The sequence below is a fragment of the Balaenoptera ricei genome, chromosome 11, assembly GCF_028023285.1.
Source record: "Balaenoptera ricei isolate mBalRic1 chromosome 11, mBalRic1.hap2, whole genome shotgun sequence".
In the NCBI taxonomy this organism is placed as follows: domain Eukaryota; kingdom Metazoa; phylum Chordata; class Mammalia; order Artiodactyla; family Balaenopteridae; genus Balaenoptera; species Balaenoptera ricei.
The window spans coordinates 16,989,295-17,017,006 of NC_082649.1; the positions used below are offsets into that span (position 1 = coordinate 16,989,295).

The 27,712-nt window shown below is 38.0% G+C and overlaps 1 protein-coding gene across 2 annotated transcripts in view; it reads left to right on the forward strand.

Annotated features, from left to right (window-relative positions):
• The window catches only part of CDKAL1 (CDK5 regulatory subunit associated protein 1 like 1), a 648,187-nt gene that overhangs the window by 365,562 nt on the left and 254,913 nt on the right, over positions 1 to 27,712 (forward strand). For both annotated transcript variants that reach the window (XM_059940691.1, XM_059940692.1), the window contains one exon: positions 12,492 to 12,658. In XM_059940691.1, the coding sequence (XP_059796674.1) occupies positions 12,492 to 12,658 (167 nt within the window). The remainder of the gene's footprint in view (positions 1 to 12,491; positions 12,659 to 27,712) is intronic.

The window sequence follows — 27,712 nt, forward strand, 5'->3', positions numbered from 1 at the left end:
ATTCTTGCCTCCTTTATCAAAGATAAGGTGACCATATGTATGTGGGTTTATCTCTGGGCTTTCTATCCTGTTCCATTAATCTATATTTCTGTTTTTTTGCCAGTACCACACAGTCTTAATTACTGTAGCTTTGTAATATAGTCTGAAGTCAGGAAGCCTGATTCATCCAGCTCTGTTTTTCTTTCTCAAGATTGCTTTGGCTATTCAGGGTCTTTTGTGTCAATACATATTGTGAAATTTTTTGTTCTAGTTCTGTAAAAAATGCCAGTGGTAGTTTCATAGGGATTGCATTGAATCTGTAGATTGCTTTGGGTAGTATAGTCATTTTCACAATGTTGATTTTTCCAATCCCCGAACGTGGTGTATCTCTCCGTCTTTTTGTATCATCTTTAATTTCTTTCATCAGTGTCTTACAGTTTTCTGCATACAGGTCTTTTGTCTTCTTAGGTAGGTTTTTTCCTAGGTATTTTATTCTTTTTGTTGCAATGGTAAATGGGAGCGTTTCCTTAGTTTCTCTTTCAGATTTTTCATCATTAGTGTACAGGAATTCAATGGATTTCTGTGCATTAATTTTGTATCCTGGTACTTTACTAAATTCATTGATTAGCTCGTAGTTTTCTGGTAACATCTTTAGGATTCTCTATGTATAGTATCATGTCATCTGAAAACAGTGACAGTTTTACTTCTTCTTTTCTAATTTGGACTCCTTTTAGTTCTTTTTCTTCTCTGATTGCTGTGGTGAAACTTCCAAAACTATGTTGAATAATAGTGGTGAGAGTGGACAACCTTGTCTTGTTTCTGATCTTAGTGGAAATGGTTTCAGTTTTTCACCATTGAGAACGATGTTGGCTGTGGGTTTGTCATATATAGCCTTTATTATGTTGAGGTAAGTTCCCGCTATGCCTATTTTCTAGAGAGTTTTTATCATAAATGGGTGTTGAATTTTGTCTAAAGCTTTTTCTGCATCTCTTGAGATTACCATATCGTTTTTCTCCTTCAGTTTATTAATATCGTGTATCACATTGATTGATTTGCGTATATTGAAGAATCCTTGCATTCCTGGGATAAACCCCACTTGATCATGGTGTATGATCCTTTTAATATGCTGTTGGATTCTGTTTGCTAGTATTTTGTTGAGGAGTTTTAGATCTATGTTCATCAGTGATATTGGCCTGTAGTTTTCTTTGTTTGTGACATCTTTTTCTGGTTTTGGTATCAGGATGATCGTAGCCTCATAGGATGAGTTTGGGAATGTTCCTCCCTCTGCTGTATTTTGGAAGAGTTTGAGAAGGATAGGTGTTAGCTCTTCTCTAAATGTTTGATAGAATTTGCCTGTGAAGCCCTCTGGTCCTGGGCATTTGTTTGTTGGAAGATTTTTAATCACAGTCTCAATTTCAGTGCTTGTGATTGGTCTGTTTATATTTCTGTTTCTTCCTGGTTCACTCTCGGAAGGTTGTGCTTTTCTAAGAATTTGTCCATTTCTTCCAGGTTGTCCATTTTACTGGCATAGAGTTGCTTGTAGTAATCTCTCATGATCCTTTGTATTTCTGCCGTGTCAGTTGTTACTTCTCCTTTTTCATTTCTAATTCTATTGAGTTGAGTCTTCTCCCTTTTTTTCTTGATGAGTCTGGCTAATGCTTTATCAATTTTGTTTATCGTCTCAAAGCACCAGCTTTTAGTTTTATTGATCTTTGCTATTGTTTCCTTCATTTCTTCTTCATTTATTTCAGATCTGATCTTTATGATTTCTTTCCTTCTGCTAACTTTGGGTTTTTTTTGTACTTCTTTCTCTAATTGCATTAGTTATAAGGTTAGGTTTATTTGAGATGTTTCTTGTTTCTTGAGGTAGGACTGTATTGCTATAAACTTCCCTCTTAGAACTGCTTTTGCTGCATCCCATAGGTTTTGGGCCGTTGTGTTTTCATTTTCATTTGTTTCTAGGTATTTTTTGATTTCCTCTTTGATTTTTTCAGTGACCACTTGGTTATTTAGTAGTGTATAGTTTAGCCTCCATATGTTTTGTTTTTTACAGTTTTTTTCCTGTAATTGATATCTTGTCTCATATAGCATTGTGGTCGGAAAAGATACTTGATAACAATTTCAATTATCTTAAATTTATCGAGGCTTGATTTATGACCCAAGATATGATATATCCTGGAGAATGTTCTATGAGCACTTGAGAAGAAAGTGTATTCTGTTGTTTTTGGATAGAATGTCCTATAAATATCAATTAAGTGCATCTTGTTTAATGTGTCATTTAAAGCCTGTGTTTCCTTATTTATTTTCATTTTGGTTGATCTGTCCATTGTTGAAAGTGGGGTGTTAAAGTCCCCTACTATGATTGTGTTACTGTAGATTTCCCCTTTTATGGTTGTCAGCATTTGCCTTATGTATTGAGGTGCTCCTATGTTGGGTGCATAAATATTTACAATTCTTACATCTTCTTCTTGGATTGATCCCTTGATCATTATGTAGTGTCCTTCTTTGTCTCTTGTAATAGTGTTTATTTTAAAATCTATTTTGTGTGATATGAGAGTTGCTACTCCAGCTGTCTTTTGATTTCCGTTTGCATGGAATATCTTTCTCCATCCCCTCACTTTCGGTCTGTATGTGTCCCTAGGTTTGAAGTGGGTCTGTTGTAGACAGCATATATACGGGTCTTGTTTTTGTATCCATTCAGCCAGTCTCTGTCTTTTGGTTGGAGCATTTAATCCATTTACATTTAAGGTAATTATCAATATGTACGTTCCTATTACCATTTTCTTAATTGTTTGGGGTTTGTTATTGTGGGTGTTTTCCTTCTCTTGTGTTTCCTGCCTAGAGAAGTTCCTTTAGCATTTGTTGTAAAGCTGGTTTGGTGGTGCTGAATTCTCTTAACTTTTGCTGTCTGTAAAGGTTTTTTTTCTCCGTCGAATCTGCATGAGATCCTTGCTGGGTAGAGTAGTCTTGGTTGTAGGTTTCTCCCTTTCATCACTTTAAATATGTCCTGCCACTCCCTTCTGGCTTGCAGAGTTTCTGCTGAAAGTTCAGCTGTTAACATTATGGAGATTCCCTTGTATGTTATTTGTTGCTTTTCCCTTGCTGCTTTCAATAATTTTTCTTTGTATTTAATTTTTGATAGTTTGATTAATATGTGTCTTGGCGTGTTTCTCCTTGGATTTATCCTGTGTTGGACTCTCTGCACTTCCTGGACTTGATTGACTGTTTCCTTTCCCATGTTAGGGAAGTTTTCAACTATAATCTCTTCAAATATTTTCTCAGTCCCTTTCTTTTTCTCTTCTTCTGGGACCCCTACAATTCGAATGTTGGTTCATTTAATGTTGTCCCAGAGGTCTCTGAGACTGTCTTCAACTCCTTTCATTCTTTTGTCTTTATTCTGCTCTGCAGTAGTTATTTCCACTATTTTATCTTCCAGGTCACTTATCCGCTCTTCTGCCTCAGTTATTCTGCTACTGATTCCTTCTAGAGAATTTTTAATTGCATTTGTTGTGTTGTTCATCATTGTTTGTTTGCTCTTTAGTTCTTCTAGGTCCTTGTTAAACGTTTCTTGTATTTTCTCCATTCTATTTCCAAGATTTTGGATCATCTTTACTATCATTACTCTGAATTCTTTTTCAGGTAGACTGCCTATTGCCTCTTCATTTGTTTGGTCTGTTGGGTTTTTACCTTGCTCCTTCATCTGCTGTGTGTTTCTCCGTCTTCTCATTTTGCTTAGCTTACTGTGTTTGGGGTCTCCTTTTCACAGGCTGCAGGTTCGTAGTTCCCGTTGTTTTTGGTTTCTGCCCCCAGTGGGTAAGTTTGGTTCAGTGGGTTGTATAGGCTTCCTGGTGGAGGGGACTGGTGCCTATTTCCTGGTGGATGAGGCTGGATCTTGTCTTTCTGGTAGGTAAGTCCACGTCCAGTGGTGTGTTTTGGGGTGTCTGTGACCTTAGTATGATTTTAGGCAGCCTCTCTGCTAATGGGTGGGGTTGTGTGCCTGTCTTGCTGGTTGTTTGGCATGGGATGTCCAGCATTGTAGCTTGCTGGTCGTTGAGTGGAGCTGGATCTTAGCATTGAGATGGAAATCTCTGGGAGAGCTCTCGCTGATTGATATTTCATGTGGCCAGGGGGTCTCTGATGGTCCAGTGTCCTGAACTCGGCTCTCTCACCTCAGAGGCTCAGGCCTGGCAGGCTCATGCCTGGCCAAGACCCTGTCCGCCACACAACTTTTGGCAAGTCTGTGGTCTTCTGCCAGTGTTCAGTAGGTGTTCTGTAGGAGTTGTTCCACATGTAGATGTATTTTTGATGTATTTGTGGGGAGGAAGGTGATCTCCACGACTTATTCCTCTGCCGTCTTGAAGGTGCTCTCTCTTCACACTATTCAGTTTTGAAGTGTTCCATACTCACAGATCAATCAAGGAAAAGCTTAAGGGCAGATTTAGGGAAATCTTCCATTACTCCTGTTGCTAGAGGATCCACATTTCATCTGGAAAGGACATAAATCTGGCAATGTCACTTCAGGCCTAGCCTATCCACCTTTTTTTCCTTTGTGCTTAGTCTGTTTCACTTGCTCATAGCGGGCCCTGTGCAGAGGCCTTGCCCCTGGCCCTTCAGACCAGAGTTCCTTGTGAAACGACTGAGCCGACACCTGAGCTCGGTGTGTGTGCTGAAGCTCCTCACAGAACACTCAACTCAAGGTGGTGGCGGGCCGTGTGCAGAGACACTGTGTATGCCTGGAATTCCCTTTTGAGAAAGACCTTTAGGACCAGAAAACGTTAATCATAAAAATATTCTGTTCTTGTAAAGATTTAAGTTCTATTTGTTCTTCATTCTGTAGTTGAGTTCAGTGGCCAAAATAACACAAAATCTTTTTGCTTCTTTAATTTTCTTTACCCTTTACACTATTCTGTAGCTCTTTAAGTTTGTCATGGAATCTAGATAAATTTCTGTCCATCAACATGATCAGCTCATATTAGTCTTTTCTGAGAACAGGTACTGCATTACAGGTATCTATCTATTCTTTCCTCTTCCTACTTCCTTTTATATCTGTACTATTTGGACTGCTGGGAGTTGAGCCTCTTGTGCTTTCTTTTAATAATAAGATAACATCTCTCCCCACATCCTACTGAAATACCAGAGAGTCCTTTCACAGACACAGCCGTCTGTGTTCTCTCTAGGAGTGTTTAAAAAACCCATATATGGAGTAGAACACACTGGTATTAAGAGGATAAACTTAATCTGTTGCATTGAGGCTTATTGCAGATTTTGGAGCCTGGGGAGTCAGATACCTTGTTTTCAGAAAGTGTGTCATCATTTTGTGGTGTTTAATTTGTTTTTAGCTTTCCATTATTTCCAAATTCTTATGGAAGTATGGAAATAAACAATTTTTATCTGATTATGACCTTCGAAAAGAAATAAACGGGTTGTTTTTATTTAGCAGCAACGTTATCAATTTATGCCAACAACAGTTTTTCTGAGTATGACTGTAATCACAGATGTCAGGATGCTCTGGAAATACTGTCTCTTTGTTACCTCTTATTATTCAAGCACTAAAAAAGATCATTTTAAAGTTTAATTGATTTATGGGTAATTGGTCCATCTGAACCTACATGTAAGCGGAAAGTCTTACTTCTAAGTAAAAGATGGTTTTTATTCACGTGCCATGCTATCCAACGATCGCTATAGGGTAATAAGGAACTTTGAGTAAGATTGCTTAGAAGTTAAGATACTATGCAACAGACTTTGCAACATTCAAGCTACATTTTCATATTTTCCAAAGAAAATTCATCTTGATATTTCCTTATTGCCTAATGCAGAACCTAGTACACTGCTGTGTACACTCCGTGTGTGTGTGTGTGTATGCATGTGCATACATGTATGTTTATATATACCTTTGTGGGGACAAGGAAGAGGTGCTTGTCAAGTGTTAGCTAAATTAAACTTAATTAGTCATTTTTACTGAACGCAATCTTATTAAATTGATTCATGGAACCAAAGTTTATTGAGTGCTTCCTATGTGCTAAGCACCATAATAGGTCCTAGGCATATGTGTATTAGGAAGATTTTTGCATCTCTGCCCAGAAGATGCTTGCATCCTATCAGGAGACACAAACAATTAAGCCAATAATTATAACACATTGTATTACAGAATTTTGTACAAGATGCTTGGAAGCACAGGAGAGGAGCATCTGAATTAGTCTGGTTGGTCAGGAAAGTTTCCTGGAAGAGATATTCATTATGCAAGAAGAGTGAAAGGCATTTTAGACAGAGGGAACAGCAAATGACAGAGCATAGAGTTCTGACTATGGTGTCGTCCAGTGTTAGGTTTACCTGCAATAGTGGTTGTGTTGTGAGAATGTAAGGGAGAATGTTCTTGATCTTAGAAGCTATGTGCTGACATATTTAGAGGTAAAGTGCCCTAATGTCTGCAACTAATTCTCAGATGGTTCAGGAAATAAAACAAACAAACTTGTATTTGTGGCTGTGGAGAGAGTGCTCACAAATGTGACAAAATATTTTTCCTGGGTTTAGGTGAAAGAGGTACAGGGATTCGTTGTACTACTCTTGAAACTTTTCTTGAAATTTAGCAGTGTTCAAATAAAAAGAGGAGGGCTTCCCTGGTGGCACAGTGGTTACAAATCTGCCTGCTAATGCAGGGGACACAGGTTCGAGCCCTGGTCCGGGAAGATCCCACATGCCACGGAGCAACTAAGCCCGTGCGCCGCAACTACTGAGCCTGTGCCCTGGAGCCCACGAGCCACAACTGCTGAAGCCCACATGCCACAGCTACTGAAGCCCACACACCTAGAGCCTGTGCTCCACAACAAGAGAAGTCACCACAATGAGAAGCCCGCACACCTCCACGAAGAGTAGCCCCTGCTCACTGCAACTAGAGAAATACCGTGCACAGCAACGAAGACCCAACGCAGCCAAAAATAAATAAATAAATTAATTAATTAAAAAAATAAAAAATATAAAGAGGAAAAGAAAACCCTTCAGGTCACTAATAAACTTTTTTCAAAAGTTTAAAAAAGTAGTATAAACATGATATAATTGAAGAATTACCTAATTAATAACTGTCTTCTATGGTGGCCTATTAATTGGGTATTTATCAGTGATAGATCATTATTCTATAAAAGATAGCCTTGACTGGATCTGCTGTGATGCTATCTTTAATAAAATTGTTATTTAAGTCCTTTTTTTATCTAAATGGGAAACATAAGACCATTGAGTGTCTAATAATAGGATCAGAAGGGACCAAAGGAGTTATACTGTCTATTTCACTATTAAATGAATAAGCTAAATAGGTAGAAGGCTGCCTGTGTATATTATTACTTAGAAACATTGCCATTGAAGAAATTTCCATGACCTTTCAAATGCTTAAACAGAGGGTCATATTCATTTGTGAATTGTCTAAGATTATTTTTTAAGAAGAAAGAGCCCATAAAAATCTAGTTAATATACACTGTGACCCTTAAAAGAGAGAATGGGGAATTAAGAGCAGAGAATGTAATGCATATTAAATAAACATAACAGATAATGTATAATTCATATTCCTTATTGGCCATAGAAGAAAATGGATAATGAAGGCTGGGATGGATGGTTGTGAAAGACTAGGTGATGGAATTGTGGGAGGAGGGAAAGGCAAGGCTAGTAGTGGAGAGTGGAAGACAGAGGAAGAGAGAGAACACATCTTCTGAGGAAGAAAGATATAGCAGACTTTGAGGTGTTTTTTTTTTTTATTGAAGTATAGTTGGTTTACAATGTTATATTAGTTTCTGGTATATAGCAAAGTGATTCGGTTATACATATATATGTGTGAGAGTGTATGTGTGTGTGTATTCTTTTTCATATTCTTTTCCATTATGGTTTATTATGGGATATTGAATATAGTTCCCTGTGCTATACAGTAAGACCTTGTTGTTTATCTATTTTATATATAGTAGTTTGATTCTGCTAATCCCAAACTCCTATTTTATCCCTCCCCACTGCCTTTCCCCTTTGGTAACCATAAGTTTGTTTTCCATGTCTGTGAGTCTGTTTTCTGTTTTGTAAATAAGTTCATTTGTGTCATATTTTAGATTTCCCATATAAGTGATATCATATGGTGTTTGTCTTTCTCTGTCTGACATACTTCACTTATTATGATAATCTCTGGGTCTATCTATGCTGCTGCAAATGGCATTAACTCTTTTTTCATGGCTGAGTAATATTCCATTGTGTATGTGTATGTACCACATCTTACCCATTTATCTGTCGAACATTTAGATTGCTTCCACGTCTTGGCGATTGTAAATAGTGCTGCTATGAACATAGGGGTGCATGTATCTTTTCCAATTATAGTTTTCTCTGGATATACATCCGGGAGTGGGACTGCTGGGACATATGGCAACTCTATTTTTAGTTTTTTGAGAAACCTCCATACTGTTTTCCATAGTGGCTGTACCAGTTTACATTACCACCAACAGGGTAGGAGGATTCCCTTTTCTCCACATGAGGTGATTTTTTTTAATAATTATGTTTAATTGATGTAGATTTTCTTACCATCTAGTGTTTTTTAACTATTGATCCAATTAATCACTGTTTACAGTTTTTATATTTTTATAATCTGTATTTTTAGAGACTCTACTCATATGGAATAATTGAAACAATTTATTATGATGGAAATTTTCCCCAGTGATAAAGCAAAAGCTACCAGAGAAATATCACTTCTCTGACCAGATAAAATCAATCTTCACCCATATTTTAATTTGTTACAATGAAGCTCATACACAGGAAGAGTTATAGTGAGTTATAATCTTTTGAACTTGAGTTTTGGCAAAGTTTGGTTTTTCAGAAAGGATTTTCTTTGTTGTGAGACTATTTTACTGAGAATATTATCTTTCTTTTATTATTAACCTTTTATGTCTTCTACTTTTTCCATCCTCTGTCATCTCAAATTACTATGAAGTAGATATCAGAATGTAGCTGTTGTAGCTGCTCTCTATTCAGGGAAAAGTAGTGTTAGAACTATAGGCTGATCTGTAATTACTTGGGTAAAATGATAGTGGATTCCAATAACTTAACTTTTTGAAGCGTTTTCCTTTGTAAGATGCATTTCATTTCTTCCTAGTGTTTGCTTTTTTTTTTTTAACCAAAATTAACACAACAAAAGGATGATAGATGATCTTATGAACCTAATGTTCATTAGAAAAGTCAGATAGACTGAATAATTTAAGGAACATGAACAAAAGTCAGGTAGATGAACAATTTTAGGAAAAAGTAAGATTCCTCCTTGGATGTTTAAAAAAAGCCTCATTCCTGTCTCCTGAATTTCTACCCACCACTTTCTTTTTTTGCATGTATTTATTACAGGCATGGGAGTTTTTACTGGGCATTCACTTCTCTTATCTCAATTCTTCCTGCCTGCTTCTCTTATATTTTCATGTGTTTGTTTTTCTGGCATGTATTAGTCAAAATCCATGTTACAGTGTAGATGGGGGTCTCTCTCACTGGGGTTGACATCATACCCACGTCAAGCCAGCTCAGTTCGCCCTTGATCTTGGTTTCTAAGGCTGTGTTCTCCAGTACCCATCCGCCTCCACATCACCACTGATAGGAATGTATATGAAGTTCCCAGGATGTCTGTCAAGTGTCCCTCACCAGCGCCTGAGTAATAGCCAATCTTAGATCACAGAAGTTTAATGATGAATCCATATCTGTCATGAGCGGGAAGAGCTGCAGGGCACATAGTAGGTAAGGGCTTAATAAATGTTTGATGGATTAATAAAGAAATGAATGTGCAAAGGAATGTAGCTCATAACTGAAGTCCTTAAGGAATGAAGCTGTTTAGGCAAGCACTTCTGTCCATAAGTATAGCCAATTAAGAGTGCAGCTCAAAGCATGCATGTGTGTCCCAATATCCATTAGTGATTACAGACTGCAGCCTTCGGTTTCCCTGGTGAATTCATATGCAAGCTGACCTGACAGGCACTGCTTGCACTATGAATAATCACAAGACTTTGGGATTCCACACTGAGCTTCACCTTTACTATGAAACGGCTTTCTGTGGCCTAACTGTGGGAGGGATCAGCTCTCATTAGAATGAATGCTTGAAATATAACCTTACAAACCTGAACTTTCTCATGTTAAGAGCAAAATCACCTTTGATAAATTTTTGGATTGAATTGGCAAGGCACAGTTCTTCTCAAGTCCAAGGATTTCACATTTTGCACACGCTTTCTTATTTCATTGTGTTTTAAGCCAGGTTGCTATTATGGAGAGCATTTTAGAAGCCTTGATCTTGGAGCCATCACGACCATTATTCCTGTTGTTGCTGATGTGTAGTGTTACAGCTGCTTCCTCTTCATGTGATTTAATTTGAAGTTTCAGCCCACCAGGGGGCTGTTGGTCCCCACCTATGCAGCTTGAAGAGCTGGATGCTGTTATTCCCATTCCTATTCATAGCGATTTTTCCCCTTCTGTATTCATCTAGCAACAGCAAGGCACTGTTCCAGGAACTCGCGCTCTCTACATAAGGCGTAACATGGAACCATTTGGATGGAAAAATTATAAATTAAAATTATTCTGTTCATTTTAAAATATTCATATTGTGTTGCTCAGATGCCAGTAACTGGAAAATCATGGATAATGTCCTGTTTTTATAACCTCTTTCAGAGTGTTTTAAAATCCATTTATGTTGTTACTTAGCCATCTCTTTCCTGGAGTGGATTTTGTGATAAGATTTTTTAAAAAAAGGCTGTATGAGTCCAGTGTCTGATGGCATATGTAATATTAAAATACAGATAATACCACTAATTGCAACCAGTTTTTTTCAATAGAAAAATATTTACTCCATGTACAGAGAATATTTATAAAACTATAGAGCTACAAAGGTAGCCTGTGGACATGCCAGATTATTTACTTTGAGGATAAAACTTTTTATTAAATGATTAAAACTAAGCAAAGGTTTATTAATTTCTGAAACTACATATTTAAATTAAGAAATCCCATATATTCATAACATTATTGATTTTCAAATATTAAAAACATCTCTAACTTTTAAAATGGAGCTGTTTTTTGTTGTCTCCTGTTCTTTAATTTTGGGCAACTAATTTTATTTCTATCCTTGTATTTTCCATGTTGTCTGGGTGTGGGTGAGGACGTGCTTGTCTCAGAAAGATAGTAAAGTGGGGAAAAGTGAACATGTTTTTATGGAAGTTGGCTAGTTTGTTGATAAAGTAAATATATCTGTTCTTCTAAAGGAAAGAATAGTGACTGGAGATGTTAGCTTCACGTATTGATATATTTTTCCACCTCTGTGGAACATGTTAAAGAGAGTGAAGATCTTTCCTTTTTGCTTCTTTGTTCTGTAAGTTTTAAGTTCACATTCACATAGAAGCTATGTGTTCTATTTGTTGGCTAGGAATATTTAAATGTATTTTTGAAATTATTCTGTTCTGTCAACTAAAGACAATTTAAAATTTTAATTTTAAGACTCTTCCTAGAAACTTCTACTTTTGGTTCAGGCTGTCTTCTTTGTTTGTGTGCCTTGTGTGTGTGTTGAGGTTCTTCAGAAGCAACAAATCACGTTAGCATGAACAAATTTCACAGGCCCATTTCACTGTTTATTTTAGCCTTGTGAATCATTTGGCCTTTTAAAACAGGCTAATCCTTTAATTGAATATGCCTTCAGAAAGATTCTGTGTGCCCTGAAAACTTGGGAGGCTCTTGCTAACTCTGCTTTATTTATTTTAAGTAATTCTAGGTGATCCAGAAGTATTTCCTTTCAATTTCTGGAAGAATGTTATTGCAGGCCGGTAATATTGGAAGTCAGGATTCTTTATAACAACAACAACATGGAAACATAGATATATTTTTATAAAGTCTGATTGATGGAAAATAGGTTGCAACCTGTTCTATTTTTAGTAAACAGCTTTTTCAACACAGATGCGTAGTTTATACAGCAGCCAGCTTCTTTGAATGCAGCAATGTAATGCACTCTGTTCTTAATTGAATTAAGAAAACAAATTAGCATGGTTACTACAGGAGAAATGGGTACCTCATAATTAATAATTTGTGAGTCAAACTTTAACGACACTTGACATTTTCCTTGGGTCGGTGACAGACTGATCAGTGAGCTAACTGCTGGTGGTACCTATTTTGTGGAGTGACTGTTCCAGTTCCGGGGCTTTTGCTATTCAGTAAACTAGGTATTGTCTGTGATGGGACTAAAGCTTTAGTCTTGATCAAAGTGCTTTGGAGGAAGCATGGTTGAACTGATTGGCTGTGAATGTTAATCACTCCATAGGACGCACTGATAATTTACAGCATTGTTGTAACCCTCTGGTGTTCATAAAATGAACTTAATGACCCAGTGCCACCATGGGATAAGCTGCTTTTTCTCTGCAATTGAATACCCAGGCTGCCTGCATATCAGTGTTGAGAAATACTGCATTAAAAAGAGTGAGCAGCTGTATGATGAAGGAAACGGCTCTGCAACAGATTTGTTAATTATCTCCTTTGATTCACAGAGGGTGTTTGTGAAATATGGTTGACCAGTGAAGACACAGGGGCTTATGGCAGAGATATTGGCACCAGTCTCCCCGCACTGCTGTGGAAACTGGTTGAAGTGATTCCTGAGGGAGCAATGCTGAGGCTTGGCATGACAAATCCGCCCTATATTTTAGAGCATCTGGAGGTAAGGAAAAGCACCCCATTTCCATGCTGGCACAGAGACGAACCAATCCAGACAATGTGGCAGCCTCAGCACCATCACATGAGTTTCATTTAAAACCACTTTCACATTTTTTTTTTTTTGTGGTCCCACGTTACCAAGAATGAATCAGGAATTTCAAGTCCCTTCTTTGTCAGTCTGCACATCTTGTTTCTGCTTCCTCACCATTAATTAATGTTGCCTAGATTTTCCAGTATTTGCCATCTTGTCCCAGTTCTTTGTTTCTTCCTTACAGCCCTTCAGTTTTCCAATGCATAAATTTGCCTCAGTTCCTCTGTCTATAACCCTTGTCTATTTCAGGACTGCTACTACGTTGCATTGATTTTGCAACCAACTGTAACATTGCATTATCTGAACTACTGTTAGCCCTACCAATAAGGATACTGTGCAGTGGCGTTTAAGGGTGTTTCAAATTTGATTCTTTTGTCTGGCGATAGTTAGGGGAAAAATGAAATCAAAGAGATGTAGAGCTTTGTAGTCTTCCACTTGATTCTCTTGTGGTCACTGTGAAAAAAGGAGTTATGATAATGCAAGATCCCTGGTTTTGTTTTTATACCTTCCACGGATGAACAGTGTGCCTACCCTCAAGTAGCTTACTATTAAACTAGGAAAATGGACGTGTGTACAAGTAACTGTGGTACTTGATGACAAATGATAAAATAAATATGAGCAAAGAATATGGACAGGGGAACAACCATATAAATGAAAAAATACATGCTGGGATCCATGATTATTATTTGAGAAATAAGATTATGCTATTAGGCCCATAGTTAAGAATAAGAAATCTAATAAGTGCTGTTGGAGAGTCATGTGCAAAGTACAGAAACAACTCACTTATGTTTTTATCAGTTGTGTTCTTTGCAGTTAGTTTGTACAGAAAAATGACATTTCAGAATTCTAAAAGCAAGTATAGTGGCTGAAATTTAATGTGAATGAATATTCAAAGATTATTTCTGTTGATTTGATTTGAGGCCTGTACTTGTTGAGGTTGTTGTTGAAAAGCCACCCTGCTATCAGCAAACTATTTTAGAAATTCTGAAAACAGAGTGGATCGCAATCTGATTGTTAATTATAAATATCTAATGAAGAAATTTAGCGATCTCAATTTTGTTATTCACATTTTCCCAACCAGATCTTTTTAGTAAAGGTGTGTGATTTATATGTTAACTTTGGTACTTTGGACAGTGTGTGACTATTATGATTTGCTATTTAAAAGTAAGCCACAGGCATGTCAGTTTTTACTTAACCCTTTGACGTGGCACTTGAAGAAGCAAGTGATTCTCTGTAAAAATCAAATCTGCTAAGAGCTATAGCAGTCTTGCTATGTTTGCAGTAAATGTGAGGCATCCATCATGAAGATCAGGAGATGTGCTGGATATATGGTGGGTAGGAAGAGAAGTAAGCCCTGCCAATATACAGCTGATAACACCCCCGTTTCTTTGGATTTAAAAAATCTTATCAAATTTCAAGGGAACATTAGTAGCTAGAGTCAGAGCAGTTCAGGTGGGGCTACAGTCAGAGAAGTTCAGGTGGGGAGTAAACACAAGGGGAAAAAAAATCATGTATTGGCTCTGTGATGAGAAACCTAATATCTCTTGGAATAAACTCAACCCTTTAGTTAATTGCAAGATTGTAGGAACCAGTGTCGCGTTTATAGCAAACCCTAATGCTCAGCATCTAAAGTAGTGCTAGAGTTGTTGACCTCCGAATAGATGCTCCAGAAGAGCTGCTAAAAATCAACAGAGGATGGTAAATGTAGCTTTGCGCTTTACTGAAAAAACACAAGTGTTTAGTTCATAGATTGTCGTTAGAGTGATGACAAGTTACAATTGTCATAAAATTACCTTTTAAAAATTCTTGCTTTAAGATATCTATAAGGTTGGCCTTCCCTCCTACATTCTCATTTTCACGAGGCGAGGACCTTGTCATATCTATGTGTCGATCTACCCCACCCACTAGTGGCTCAATAAATGAATGAATAAAAGATGAATAAAGGAAGAGCCTTTTTCGTAAAATAAATTGTAGAGCCCACTCTATCATCTTGAACTTTGAAGTCGTCTGGCCAGAAAAGCCAGCACAAGATGACAAAGTAAATGAGCTTCAAGGGTGAGAGTTTGTCCCAAAGAAAGCCACCCATTCCCCTCCACTTGATATGCAGGGAGTAATTCCATCCTGTGGTTCCACAGCAAAGGAGAGAGCAGTCCAGAGGAATCAGAACCAAAGGAGACAAAGAAAGAAAGATGCGCTAGAAAGAAAAAACCCAAGTATCTGGAAGCAAGAGCTTTTCAAGTCTTCCTCTGTCGCTTTGACAAGACCTGCACACCTTGGTGGTGGTTCTCTTCCTCCTCTGAGTGGCAGAGCTTCAAGCTCGCAGTGTCCTACAAACACATCCTTCTGTAACAGGAAAGGTATCTGAGCTCCACAGGCATCACTGGCTTCCAAGTGTGAAAAAGGACATTAGGGAAGGGAGCCAACCCCATGGAGCCTAACCCCACACCTACAATGCATCGTATTTCCCCATTTTCCTCTCACTAAGCTGAGACTGCTCTGAAGAAATTACTTGACTTACCTAAAGTGCTGAAGAGAATTCATCAATAAGAAAAAAAAAGAAACGGGAAAAGCTGAAAACGGGGGAAAAAAATAACACCAGTGAATGACAGGTGATGATTTTTTTTTTAACTGCCAGGATAGAAGGAAGCCACTCTTGAAAAACTACTCTGATGGTATAATACACTTACGGTGAGGGTTTCTGGCGAATTGTATGGGTAGGACCCAGCCTTCTTGTGTTTCTGGAAGATGCTTCACGCTACAGACTTTAATTATAGAGCACTTCACGGGGCTGTTTTCCTTCCTCTTGGTTATGTTCACTTCACATTCACCTGACTCTTGAGATTTTTCTCTTAAACTCTTTTACCAGTTTTTTTTTTTTTAATTGCACAGTTTAAAGGGGAAATCATTTAAAGGAAAATACCAAAGTTTCTATCATTATTTAAACGTATGGTGTGGAAAAATAGGTCTGTTGAAAATACATTTTATTAAATCTTCCAAGGGACAGAAGATATCACACTTAACGTAGGATGCACGTCTAACTTTTAATTGAGAGTCTGACATTATGTGTGGCACTTTATGTAGTAGATATTGAATAAATGTGTAATGAATAAAAGGAAAGGAGGGAGAATTCTTAATCCCTAACAGGCAAAGTCAAGTATCTAATTGGAACACCTACAAACCCTATTTTTAACTTGTCACTGCCCTAAAAAACCATATGGGATTCATTTTAAATGATGACATAAGTGTCAGAGATATCTCAAACATATCTATATATATGTATACCATATATATATGGTGGGAAAACACCCTGGAATTGAAGAAACATAATTATAAGCTTATGTAATACTTATTAAATTTGGATATGAGGTAGAAACAATAGATAAAACAGTAGATTAAAAACTATTTTACCTCATCTTAGGTCTGTAATACCTCTTCATTACCCACAGAATAAAGATAAGCTCTTTATCATGACATGCAGGGTCCTTAAGATGCTTCCTCCATTGCGTCCCTGTTTGCTCTTCCCTTTGCTACCCTTATGAGGCCTCCTGTGTAGCCTGTATTTTTTTAACCATTTTATACTCCTGCTATTTTTACTTTAACTTTTTCCCGTTTCATACTTACCACGTGATGACAGTTGTTAGTATTGAGTTAATCAGATACACTAATATTTGCTACTGTTGGGTTGGCCAAAATGTCCATTCAGGTTTTTCTGTTAAAAAAACGGGTTCTTAATGGAAATACATATGTTGACTAATATATTGCCCCTATAGTGGCACATAAGAGATATTTTCCCTCTATGTTTGCTTTCCTGTTGATACCGCTGAGATAATAACACTGGCATATTCCTGTTTAGTGAACTCTGACCTTCTAGGTGGAGCAGCTTGTGAATTTTTTTTTAATTAATTTATTTATTTTTATTTATTTATTTTTTAAATTTTATTTATTTATTTTTGGCTGTGTTGGGTCTTCTTTTCTGTGCGAGGGCTTCCTCTAGTTGCGGCAAGTGGGGGCCACTCTTCATCGCGGTGCGCGGGCCTCTCACTGTCGCAGCCTCTCTTATTGTGGGGCACAGGCTCCAGACGCGCAGGCTCAGCAATTGTGGCTCATGGGCCTCGTCGCTCCGCGGCATGTGGGATCTTCCTAGACCAGGGCTCGAACCCGTGTCCCCTGCATTGGCAGGCAGATTCTCAACCACTGCGCCACCAGGGAAGCCCACAGCTTGTGAATTTGATTACTCTTGAAACTACATTGCTTAGTTTTGCCCTCTGTGTTGTAGGTAGCCCACAGCTAAGGTATTAATTCAGACTGAACATAACACATATGGACCCAGCCAGGTGTGATGTGGCCAGTGACAGTGGTGCAATGGCTGCTGGTACCTGGGCACCAGAAGGCGCTGGTAACGTTATTCAACACTGCTTAATAATAATCATAATAACGTCAGTACAATTTCTTGGGCATTTATTATTTTCTAGAAACCTTACTGCTTGCTTTACACATATTATCTCTTTTCCTTCTTACAATAAGCTAGCTATATAGATATCATTATCCTTATTTTATTGATTGAGAAGCCTTTAATAATTGGCCAAATTACATAACTAATTAGCAGCTGAACGGGTTTCTAATCTTGTCTGACTCTAAAATGCTTTCTACTGTACTGCATCTTCCATAAAACCTGCTCAGATATTTCCCAGATTCCTTCCATGCTTTGTCAGACTCTGTCCAGCCTATCTCTGTGGGCACTCATCATGGTTCATCATTACTTATTTACACGTAAATCCAACAAAACTGTTATCATCTTTAGGAAGAGGCTGTATTGTTTGTCTTTGCATTTCAGTGCCTGTGATGACATGCACTTAATAAATGTGTATGGAATGATGTGATGGCTCTAAGTTGAGCTGTTCTTTGACTGCATGTCTTATACATATTGAGGTACCTTCATATCTGGGCTGAGCATCTAGTTTTGGAAGGGTTTGTGGATGGTTGTCACATGTGTTTCTCACTTATGAGTCACACTTTTGTGAAGAATTACTAGATGGTGGAGGAGAATCCATCTAAGGGATATGCTTTATTATTTGCCCTGCTAAAATATTGTAGTGACAGATAGTATCTTTAGGACTACCTAGAGCAAATGAGCTCATTATATGATTATTGAATTTGTAGATTATCTAGGCTTTTAGCTTCTTTCTTCTCCTTCCTGCTTCTTAGCTTTCACTGCTTTTTGTAGTCTCCATCAGAGAAGTCAGCAGTGGATGGTCAAGGAGGAGAAATTAAAATCAGGCAATTTGTCTTGTTTTTCATTTTATGGGTTGGCTGGTAGGGAAAAGATATTAAAGCTGTTGACCAGAAAGGGATATGGGAATTATCTGTGGATTTTATTTATCTAAGCTATTCTGATTCTCCTTGTGTTATGAATAATTTAAAATAACTGTTATCTTCCTTGAAGATGCCTGTATGTCTTAAAGTCATATCAGAATTTTAGTGCATCACTTAACAGCCTGGAACAGAGAGGGCAAGTTGATTAATTTGGAGTGCAAATGCTTGTTATTAAGGACTTTTCCTACATTCAAATTATAAATAAAGCAAATTCGTTATTTTAAAATTTCTATTACTCTGTAAAATATTGCTGAGAATACTGACACTCATATTCACATTGATGTGCTACATTTTATTCAGCTTGAATTAAAATGTATAAGTTCTTTAAAGATTTATATTTAGTATATTTCTGTTATTTATATTATATGTGTTACATTGTGTGAGGTTAGCCATAGTGGTATTTTTTTTTTTTTTTTTTTTTTTTTTTTTTTTTAAAGATTTATTGATTGATTGATTGATTAATTGATTGATTGCTCTGTTGGGTCTTCGTTTCTGTGCGAGGGCTTTCTCTAGTTGCGTCAAGTGGGGGCCACTCTTCATCGCGGTGCGCGGGCCTCTCACTATCGCAGCCTCTCTTGCTGCGGAGCACAGGCTCCAGACGCGCAGGCTCAGTAATTGTGGCTCACGGGCCCAGTTGCTCCGCGGCATGTGGGATCTTCCCAGACCAGGGCTCGAACCCGTGTGCACTGCATTAGCAGGCGGATTCTCAACCACTGCGCCACCAGGGAAGCCCCATAGTGGTATTTTAAATGTTCCATCTGTTTTTGGTTGAGAAATCTTGTAGTCACTACAAGTCACTTTCCTGCTACCCTTGATTTTTGTATGTTTACTTCTATTTAAATGACCTTATGTTCCAATCCAATAGTACATTTAGCAAAATTAATTTATCTGGTAAGACAGTAGATATCTGTCAAGGACTTTTGCTGCATGGTAATTTATGAACATTAATAGTATGTTTGGCTTGGCAGACTTTTGAAAAATGCCTCATAGTTTCAAAATAATAGCAAACACAATACCTGCTGTGCTTATGTTTCATCAAAGCAATACAGAATTTCCAAATTGAAGTCAACAGTTCACATGGGGTCTTTAAACTTTTTTTTTTTTCCTTAAGGCTTATACTTTCCAGGATAATAGAAAAATATGTAAATAGATTTTGTGCTGTTGTATACAAACTATTTCACCCTTTTGGTGAATAGAAGGACATGCTCAGTGATTCGTTTTGAGCAAGGAAATGGAAAGGAAAAATCCTTTATTTCTGCCATCCACGTACTATAGCTTTTGGAACTTGTCAGTGTGGTTTGTGTGACCGTTGGTACCCCGTTTCTTACTGATTAGAATCATCAGCACTTTACTTCATTCTTAACCTGGCATTTGTGGATAGATTTCAAGAGGTCAGTGAAACCTCTAAAACTGGAAACCAAAGTTTGTGCCTATCTGAAAATTTAGGGGGAGGAAACCATCAAATATTAAAAGGATTCATATACTTAATAAAAAGCTTATCAGGCCTAATTATGAGAGCTGAGAGCAGCCCCCCTGGAAAGGAATGGGGGTTATGCCCCAGCCCCATGTGCCGAATGACTTGACTCCTTGTGATAAACCATGAAATTTAAATGCTACTCCACATAAGCATGATTGTGGGCTCCACCCCACATTCCAACTCTGCTCCTCCTTGGAGGGATCTGGATCTGAGCACCAGCAAAGCTTCAGTCTGGGCCTTCTACCAAAACATTTGCACCTCTGCGCCTCCTTGTATCTCACCCCGTTCCATCCTGTGATCCTCACTTGTTCCCGCTTCAGGCTTCAGCTCCTAACCCCAGCCCTGCCCAAGAAGCCTCAGCTTTTCTTGAACTCAACAACTCCTCAGAAAGACTTCCATAGCTTATTGCTTCTGACTACTGAGCTTCAGTTTGCAATGTTCTGTCTGGGTGATTAAGCCTCAGGGTAACATGCAGGCCAGAGGACCCAGAAAAGAAATGAGCTCTTAAATAGATAGACTTGATCTCGACAAATAACTCCTTGTTGCTGTCCTCACAGCCACAGACTCATCAGTTTCATCAGGAATTTTATTTTATGCTTATCATCTCAGGTATGTTTTCGGGGGAAAATGAACTATTTTGTGCATGAATGTTTCTCATGTTGAAAATATTGGGTTTCTCTGTCTTTTGGGGGAGAACAATGGAAAATGCCTTGTTTTAAGATTCTATTTATATGGCCAGCAATAATTTATACAGAGACCCACCCTGTGGGCCTCCCTGCTGCCCTCAGTTACAATTTCTGAATTACCAGATAGCATGGATGGGAGTCTAGATCCAGCAGAGGAATATAAATAGTCAAATTGGCTTTGGTTATCATAATATGATTTAATCCACTTTGTGATAAAAACTATCTGAACTTTGCAACCACTAATATCATCATTTTATCTCTTGCCATTGGCCTAAGTTTATTGCCAGTGAAATCCAGAGACATACTGATATTCATTGCCAAAAGAGAGGATCATTTTCCTGAAAGGAAAAGAATGTAGGGACATAGGGATAAAATATGGGTCAAGATGATAAGTAAAAAGGCCTCAGCAAATGCTTTATAAAGAAACTGGTGTCATAGTCAAACATCTGGAACCACGTCTGTGTGTGTGTGACCGCGTGCACGCGCTTGCGTGTGTATGTATGTGTGTGTGTATATATATATATATATATATTAGGTTGGCCAAAAGTTTCATTTAGTTTTTTTCTGTAAGATGGCTCTAGTAACACTTAGTTGTCTTTAACTTCATCCTAAACAATTTTGTTAGATTGTATGTGACAGCTGTCATATCAGCGTGCATTTAAAAAAAGACATCAAAATTGGTGAATTTTTAAAATTTTATTTATATTTTGGCTGCATTGGGTCTTTGTTGCTGCATGCAGGCTTACTCTAGTTGCAGCGAGCGGGGGCTATTCTTCGTTGCGGTGCACAGGCTTCTCATTGTGGTGGCTTCTCTTGTTGCAGAGCACGGGCTCTAGGTGCACGGGCTTCAGTAGTTGTGGCACGCAGGCTCAGTAGTTGTGGCTCGCGGGCTCTAGAGCGCAGGCTCAGTAGTTGTGGCGCACGGGCTTAGTTGCTCCGCAGCATGTGGGATCTTCCCGGACCAGGGCTCGGACCCGTGTCCCCTGCATTGGCAGGCAGATTCTTAACCACTGCGCCACCAAAGAAGTCCAAAATTGGTGAATTTTTGTGTAGCCATTTTAATATTGAGGATGGAAGAAAAAAAGCAACATTTTCGGCATATTATGCTTTATTATTTCAAGAAAGGTGAAAATGAAATCAAAACGCAAAAAAAGATTTGTGCAGTATATGGAGAAGGTGTTGTGACTGATTGAATGTGTCAAAAGTGGTTTGCAAAGTTTCATGCTGGAGATTTCTTGCTGGATGATGCTCCACGGTCGGGTAGACCAGATGAAGTTGATGGCGATCAAATCAAGACATTAATTGAGAACAATCAGTGTTATACCATGCGGGAGATAGCCGACATACTCAAAATATCCAAATCAAGTGCTGAAAATCATTTGCACCAGCTTGGTTATGTGAATCGCTTTGATGTTTTGGTTCCACATAAGTTAAGCTAAAAAAACCTTCTTGACCGTATTTCTGCATGCGATTCTCTACTTAAACGTAATGAAAACGTTCTGTTTTTAAAACAAATTGTGATGGGTGATGAAAAGTGGATACTGTACAATAATGTGGAAAAGAAGAGATCATGGGGCAAGCGAAATGAACCACCACCAACCACACCAAAGGCCGGTCTTCATCCAAAGAAGGTGATGTTGTGTATATGGTGGGATTGGAAGGGAGTCCTCTATTATGAGCTCCTTCTGGAAAACCAAACAATTAATTCCAACAAGTACTGCTCCCAATTAGACCAACGGAAAGCAGCATTTGACGAAAAGCGTCCAGAATTAGTCAACAGAAAACGCGTAACCTTCCATCAGGATAACGCAAGACCGCATGTTTCTTTGATGACCAGGCAAAAACTGTTAAAGCTTGGCTGGGAAGTTCTGATTCATCTGCCATATTCACCAGACATAGCACCTTTGGATTTCCATTTATTTAGGTCTTTACAAAATTCTCTTAATGGAAAAAATTTCAATTCCCTGGAAGACTGTAAAAGGCACCTGGAACAGTTCTTTGCTCAAAAAGATAAGAAGTTTTGGGAAGATGGAATTATGAAGTTGCCTGAAAAATGGCAGAAGGTAGTGGAACAAAAGGGTGAATACATTGTTCAATAAAGTTCTTGGTGAAAATGAAAAATGTCTTTTATTTTTACTTAAAAACCGAAGGCACTTTTTGGCCAACCCAATAAAGCAGAACACTTTAATATTTCAGAATTGTAAATATAATTCTAGGATACTAGAAGCCTGGAAATTTACAAATTTTGATTGTGGCATACAAAATATTCCTGTTTCATCTTTTAGTATTCTAGTGTACATTTCAGTTTCTAAAGGAGGGCATTAGATACATGATGGTTTAATTTGCATCTTAAAAGAAGTTTCACATTGCTGTTTTCCCTGGATCCTTAATTTCATAGGAGTAGCTAAGAAGGCTTCTATGTCACCTGTCGAAATTAGTATAGTTCAAACTCCACAATACACCATCTGTGGGCTTTATCTTCCTCATTAATTTAGGAAGTCAGTTATGCTCAAACCACTGAGAAAAGCCGCCTTCGACTTGCCTTCATAAGCACAGAGCATGGCTAACACATAAGGCATTCAATGTAGTTTTTTTCTTTACACTTTTCCTTTGGTACTAGGATCATTTCTGTATTGATTCTTTGCTCTGATAGCCTATGAAAGGCTACCCTAGGCCATTGCTAATTCAGCACTTAGTAAAATGAAATCTTCGTATTTTATATCAGGTGGGTAATGGAATTTTCACGTGATTCATGGTGTAGAACAGAAAGGTTGGTAATGAAGTTAATGGTTCAGGGAATACTTGAGGGACATTCTGCATATTTTTCAGAAAGTAAAATGCAGTTCCTTACTTTGCTTCTGTTTATTTTTAATATACTAAATTGTTTGTTGTTTTTAGATCCAATATGCATCGGTTCTTTCTCCCACATCTTCCTTTGTCTACCACAAAAATAATCCACATAAAAATGTTAAGCTTTCAAATTTTAAGTCCAAAATTCTTTAATGTCATTTAATAGTAAATGATGATTGTGTCCTAAATTGGAAACATAAGCATTTTTATATGAATAAGAACAGCTTTATTTGTATTTGTTGAACAGAACTATCAAATAGATTATAATGGGCATGAATAGTGTATGTGTAATGAATCATTTTTAGCATCAGAGGATGCTGCATGTGGGCCAGAGAAGTCAAACTATTTAGAGTAATATTGAAAGTTCTCTAGTTATTCATTAGTTCAGGTGGAAAAAAACTATTCTGTCTCTTTTTGTAGAATACATTTTTCTGTGTTTTTAAAATCACTGTGAAAAGTTTGCTGCTTGTAAAGCATTGTTTGACCAGAGAAAGTATTGTGGGTTAGAGTGTCTCTAATATATGGCAACAAAGAAGTAACTTCCATATTTACATGTTAAAATATATCTAAAAAGCAAGCTTTACATCAATTTTTTATTATACAGTCATATGGAATGTCATCCTAAATGCCGATCAGTTGAAATTTCAGACGTTAATCTTTTCATTAATTGGCTACTATATAGTCAAGCTTTGTCTTTCCACCTCAATAGATCCTTGTTATTTTTTTCTTCCTCTATTCCTCTATTACTGCCTTTGTATTAGTTTCCTAAGGTGGTTGTAACAAAGTACCACAAACTGGGTGGCTTAAAATAACAGAAATTTATCCTCACAGTTTGGGAGGCCCGAGGTCCCAAATCAAAGTGTTGGCAGGGTTAGTTCCTTCGGGAGGCTCTGAGGGAGAATCTGTCCCGTTCCTCTCTCCCTGCTTCTGGTGGTTGCTGGTAATTCTTGGCATTCCTTAGCTGGTAGACATATCACTGCAATCTCTGTTTCAGTTTTAACATGGTATTCTCCTCTCTCTGCGACTAAATTTCCTCTTCTTTATAAGGACACCAGTCATTGGATTGGAGTCCGCCCTAATTCAGTATGACCTCATTTGAACTTGATTACATCTGCAAAGATGCTGTATTTCCAAAGAAGCTCATTTTCACAGGTTCTGGGGATGATGACGTCAACGTGTCTTCTTGTGACACACAGTTCAGCCCACAACAGCCTTCTTCTGTGGTAAATAGATATTCTCTATGTGCCATTTTAATTCATATATATAATCTTTAAAATTATTTTTTTAGTGGTTACCTTAGTATCTTAATCTATAACAGTATAGTTTAGGTTAATATCAACTTTGTAACAGGATACACAATTTTTGCTTCTATATATAGCTCAATTCCCTCTCCCCTTCTTTATGCTGATGGTATCAAACAAAGTATATCTTTGTAAAATGTACACCTATCAATGCATTCATAATTAGTGCTTTATGCAGTTGTCTTTTAAGTTAGATAAGATAAAAACAAGAATTACAAACAAAAACCACATTTATACTGTTACCTTTGTAGTTACCTTTACCTGTGCTCTTTATTTCTTCATGTGGATTGGAGTTAGTGTCAATTCATTTCAGCCTGAAGGACTCCATTTAGTATTTCTAACACAGGTCTCCTAGAAAAGTATTCTCTCAGTTTTTGTTTATCTGGGCATAGCTTAACTTTTTCTTCATTTTTGAAGGATGGCTTCTCTAGATACAGAATTCTTGGTTAACAGTCTTTCAGCACTTTGAATATATCATTCCACTGCCTTCTGGCCTCTGATTTCTGATGAGATATCAACTGTTAATCTTACTGAGGATCCCTTATACATGATGAGATGCTTATCTCTTGCTGTTATCAGGATTCTGTTTTTATCTTTCAGCGGTTTATGAGATAGCTAGGTATAGATCTCTTTAAGTTTATCCTACTTAGAGTTTGTAGAGCTTCTAGGTTACGTAGATTGTTTTTCTTCAGATTTCTGAGTTTTGGGCCATTATTGCTTCAAATATTTTTCTGCCTTTTTCTTTCCTTCTGGAATTCATATTATATGTATGTTGGTATGCTTGATGGTGTCCCACAGATTTCTGAGGCACTGTTAATTTTTATTCATTGTTTTTTTTCTGTTCCTCAGACCAAGTAATCTCAATTGACCTGTCTTCAAGTTTGCTGATTGTTTCTTATACCAGCTCAAGTCTCCTGCTGAGCCCCTGTAGTGAAATTTTTACTTCATTTCTTTTACTTTTCATACCAGAATTTCTATCTGGTTCTCCTTCATAATTTGTCTCATTATTGATATTCTTCATTCAGTGAGATGTCATTCTCATGCTTTTCTTTAGTTCTTTAAACATGATTGTCTTTACTTCTTTGAACATATTTAAAATGGTGATTTAAAGTCATTGTCTAGTATGTCCAGAATCTGGGCTTTTGCTGGGAGAGTGTCTATTGATTGCTTTTGTGTGTGTGTGTTTTTCACATTTTATAATTTTTTGTTGAAAACTAGACATTTAACTATACTTTTAAATATAATGTGGCAGCTCTGGAAATCGAATAGTCTTCTCTTGACAGGATTTATTGTTGTTGTTGTTGTTGTTTGTTTAGTGACTTTTCTTTTTTATTTATTTATTTATTTTTAAAATTTATTTATTTTATTTATGGCTGTGTTGGGTCTTCATTTCTCTGCGAGGGCTTTCTCTAGTTGTGGCAAGCGGGGGCCACTCTTCATCGTGGTGCGCGGGCCTCTCACTATCGCGGCCTCTCTTGTTGCGGAGCACAGGCTCCAGACGCACAGGCTCAGTAGTTGTGGCTCACGGGCCCAGTTGCTCCGCGGCATGTGGGATCCTCCCAGACCAGGGCTCGAACCCGTGTCCCCTGCATTGGCAGGCAGATTCTCAACCACTGCGCCACCAGGGAAGCCCCGACTTTTCTTAATTCAGTAAAGTCTGTACTTTGTTATGTGTGGCCAGTGAAGTCTCTGTCAAATTAGCTTAGTAGTCACCTCATGATTGGACAGAGATTTCCTTAAATGCCTGGAACCAATAAGTCTCTGTCTTTGCAGAGGAGCCCTTTGTTCATATTGGAGCATCCTTCAATGCTCAGGTTGCCTATACCTCCATCTTTACCTGCACTTCCTGTTTGTGTAGAACCTCAGACTTAGCCAGAGGTGAGAATTAAGGGCCTTCTCATGTCTTTACTGAGCAGGTGCACAGCCTGGACATGCACACGTCCTTGTGCATGCACATGGCCTTCTAGATTCCCAGGAATGTGTCAGTGTGTTTCAATATCCCCTCTGGACATCACATTCCCTAGCTTTTCCTTTTATGCTTTTTGATTTGCTTATTATTTGCTCTGTTATTTGCAGCCCCAGGCAGCCATGATGTTAAGCAATTGCAGATGATTATTTTTGACAAATGCCCCTGGGAAAAAGGCTTTTCTACTGGGTGAGTGCCAGGTCAGGTTAAATAAGAAAGCCATGTGAGTAGAGTCTTCCATGAAACCACTGCACAGGGCAAATACTGACAGTTCTTCTGGGAATGGGGCTTTGAAGGAGCTCCAACCCTCTTCTGCCCCGTTCAGTGGCTGCCAGACTGCTGGTTTTCACCATGATTGAAGGTTGTTGGTTTCCAAGGCCACCACAGAACTGGGGAGTGGGAGGTGAGAAAAGGGCCAGTTTAAAATGCCACATAGCTTTCTATTCTTACCAAGATTGCTCCATTTTTCTTGAATAAACACTCATCAGATTGCTGTAAGCCTTTAGTTAATTTCCAGAGTCCTGAAAAAAATTATTTCTGACCATTTTTGTCACTGTCCTCATTGCCTTTTATGTAGGAGAGGATTTTCAGAGGTCTTTACTCTGCCATTCCTGCTGATGTCATTAAATATTACTTATGCCTTAAAATGGGCTACTTCTATATCTGTCAGGCCATAAGTGTATGGGGTTAGCTCAGTATTCTTCCTTAATTTTTGTGTTCCATGTCAAAGGTACCGTCAGTCACTTGTGGTTCCATCTGCCCTTGTAAAGCTTTTGAGGAGGAGCTCATGTCATTAGTAGGTTACTGACAGCAGAAGATCACTATTAATTGAGTCTCTCAGTGGCCTGTAACAAACAACACCCTCACAGAAAGCACAGAGATTTAGAGACTAAAATGCATAATTCATTAGATACTTGTAGCTGTGGGCACCACACAGAGGATACTGTGGCTTACTCAGACGGAACCTTGCATATGACATTTAGTTGCTTCCCTCTCTTTCTTGATTCTTTTTCTAAAAACCATACCCAATACTACTTTGTTATTTATATTCTAATAGATAGTTCAACTTCCACAGTCACTGTCTTTTATATTGTTGAAGCTACTGTAGATCTCTTCTCATGAAAATGCTTTGTTTTGGGGACTTCCCTGGCGGTCCAGTGGTTAAGACTCCATGCTTCCACTGCATGGGGCACGGGTTCGATCCATGGTTGGGGAATTAAGATCCCACATGCTGTGTGGAGTGGCCAAAAAAAAGAAAGAAAATGCTTTGTTTTCTTGAGAGATGGTGTCCCTATCACTATGCCATGTTCCATC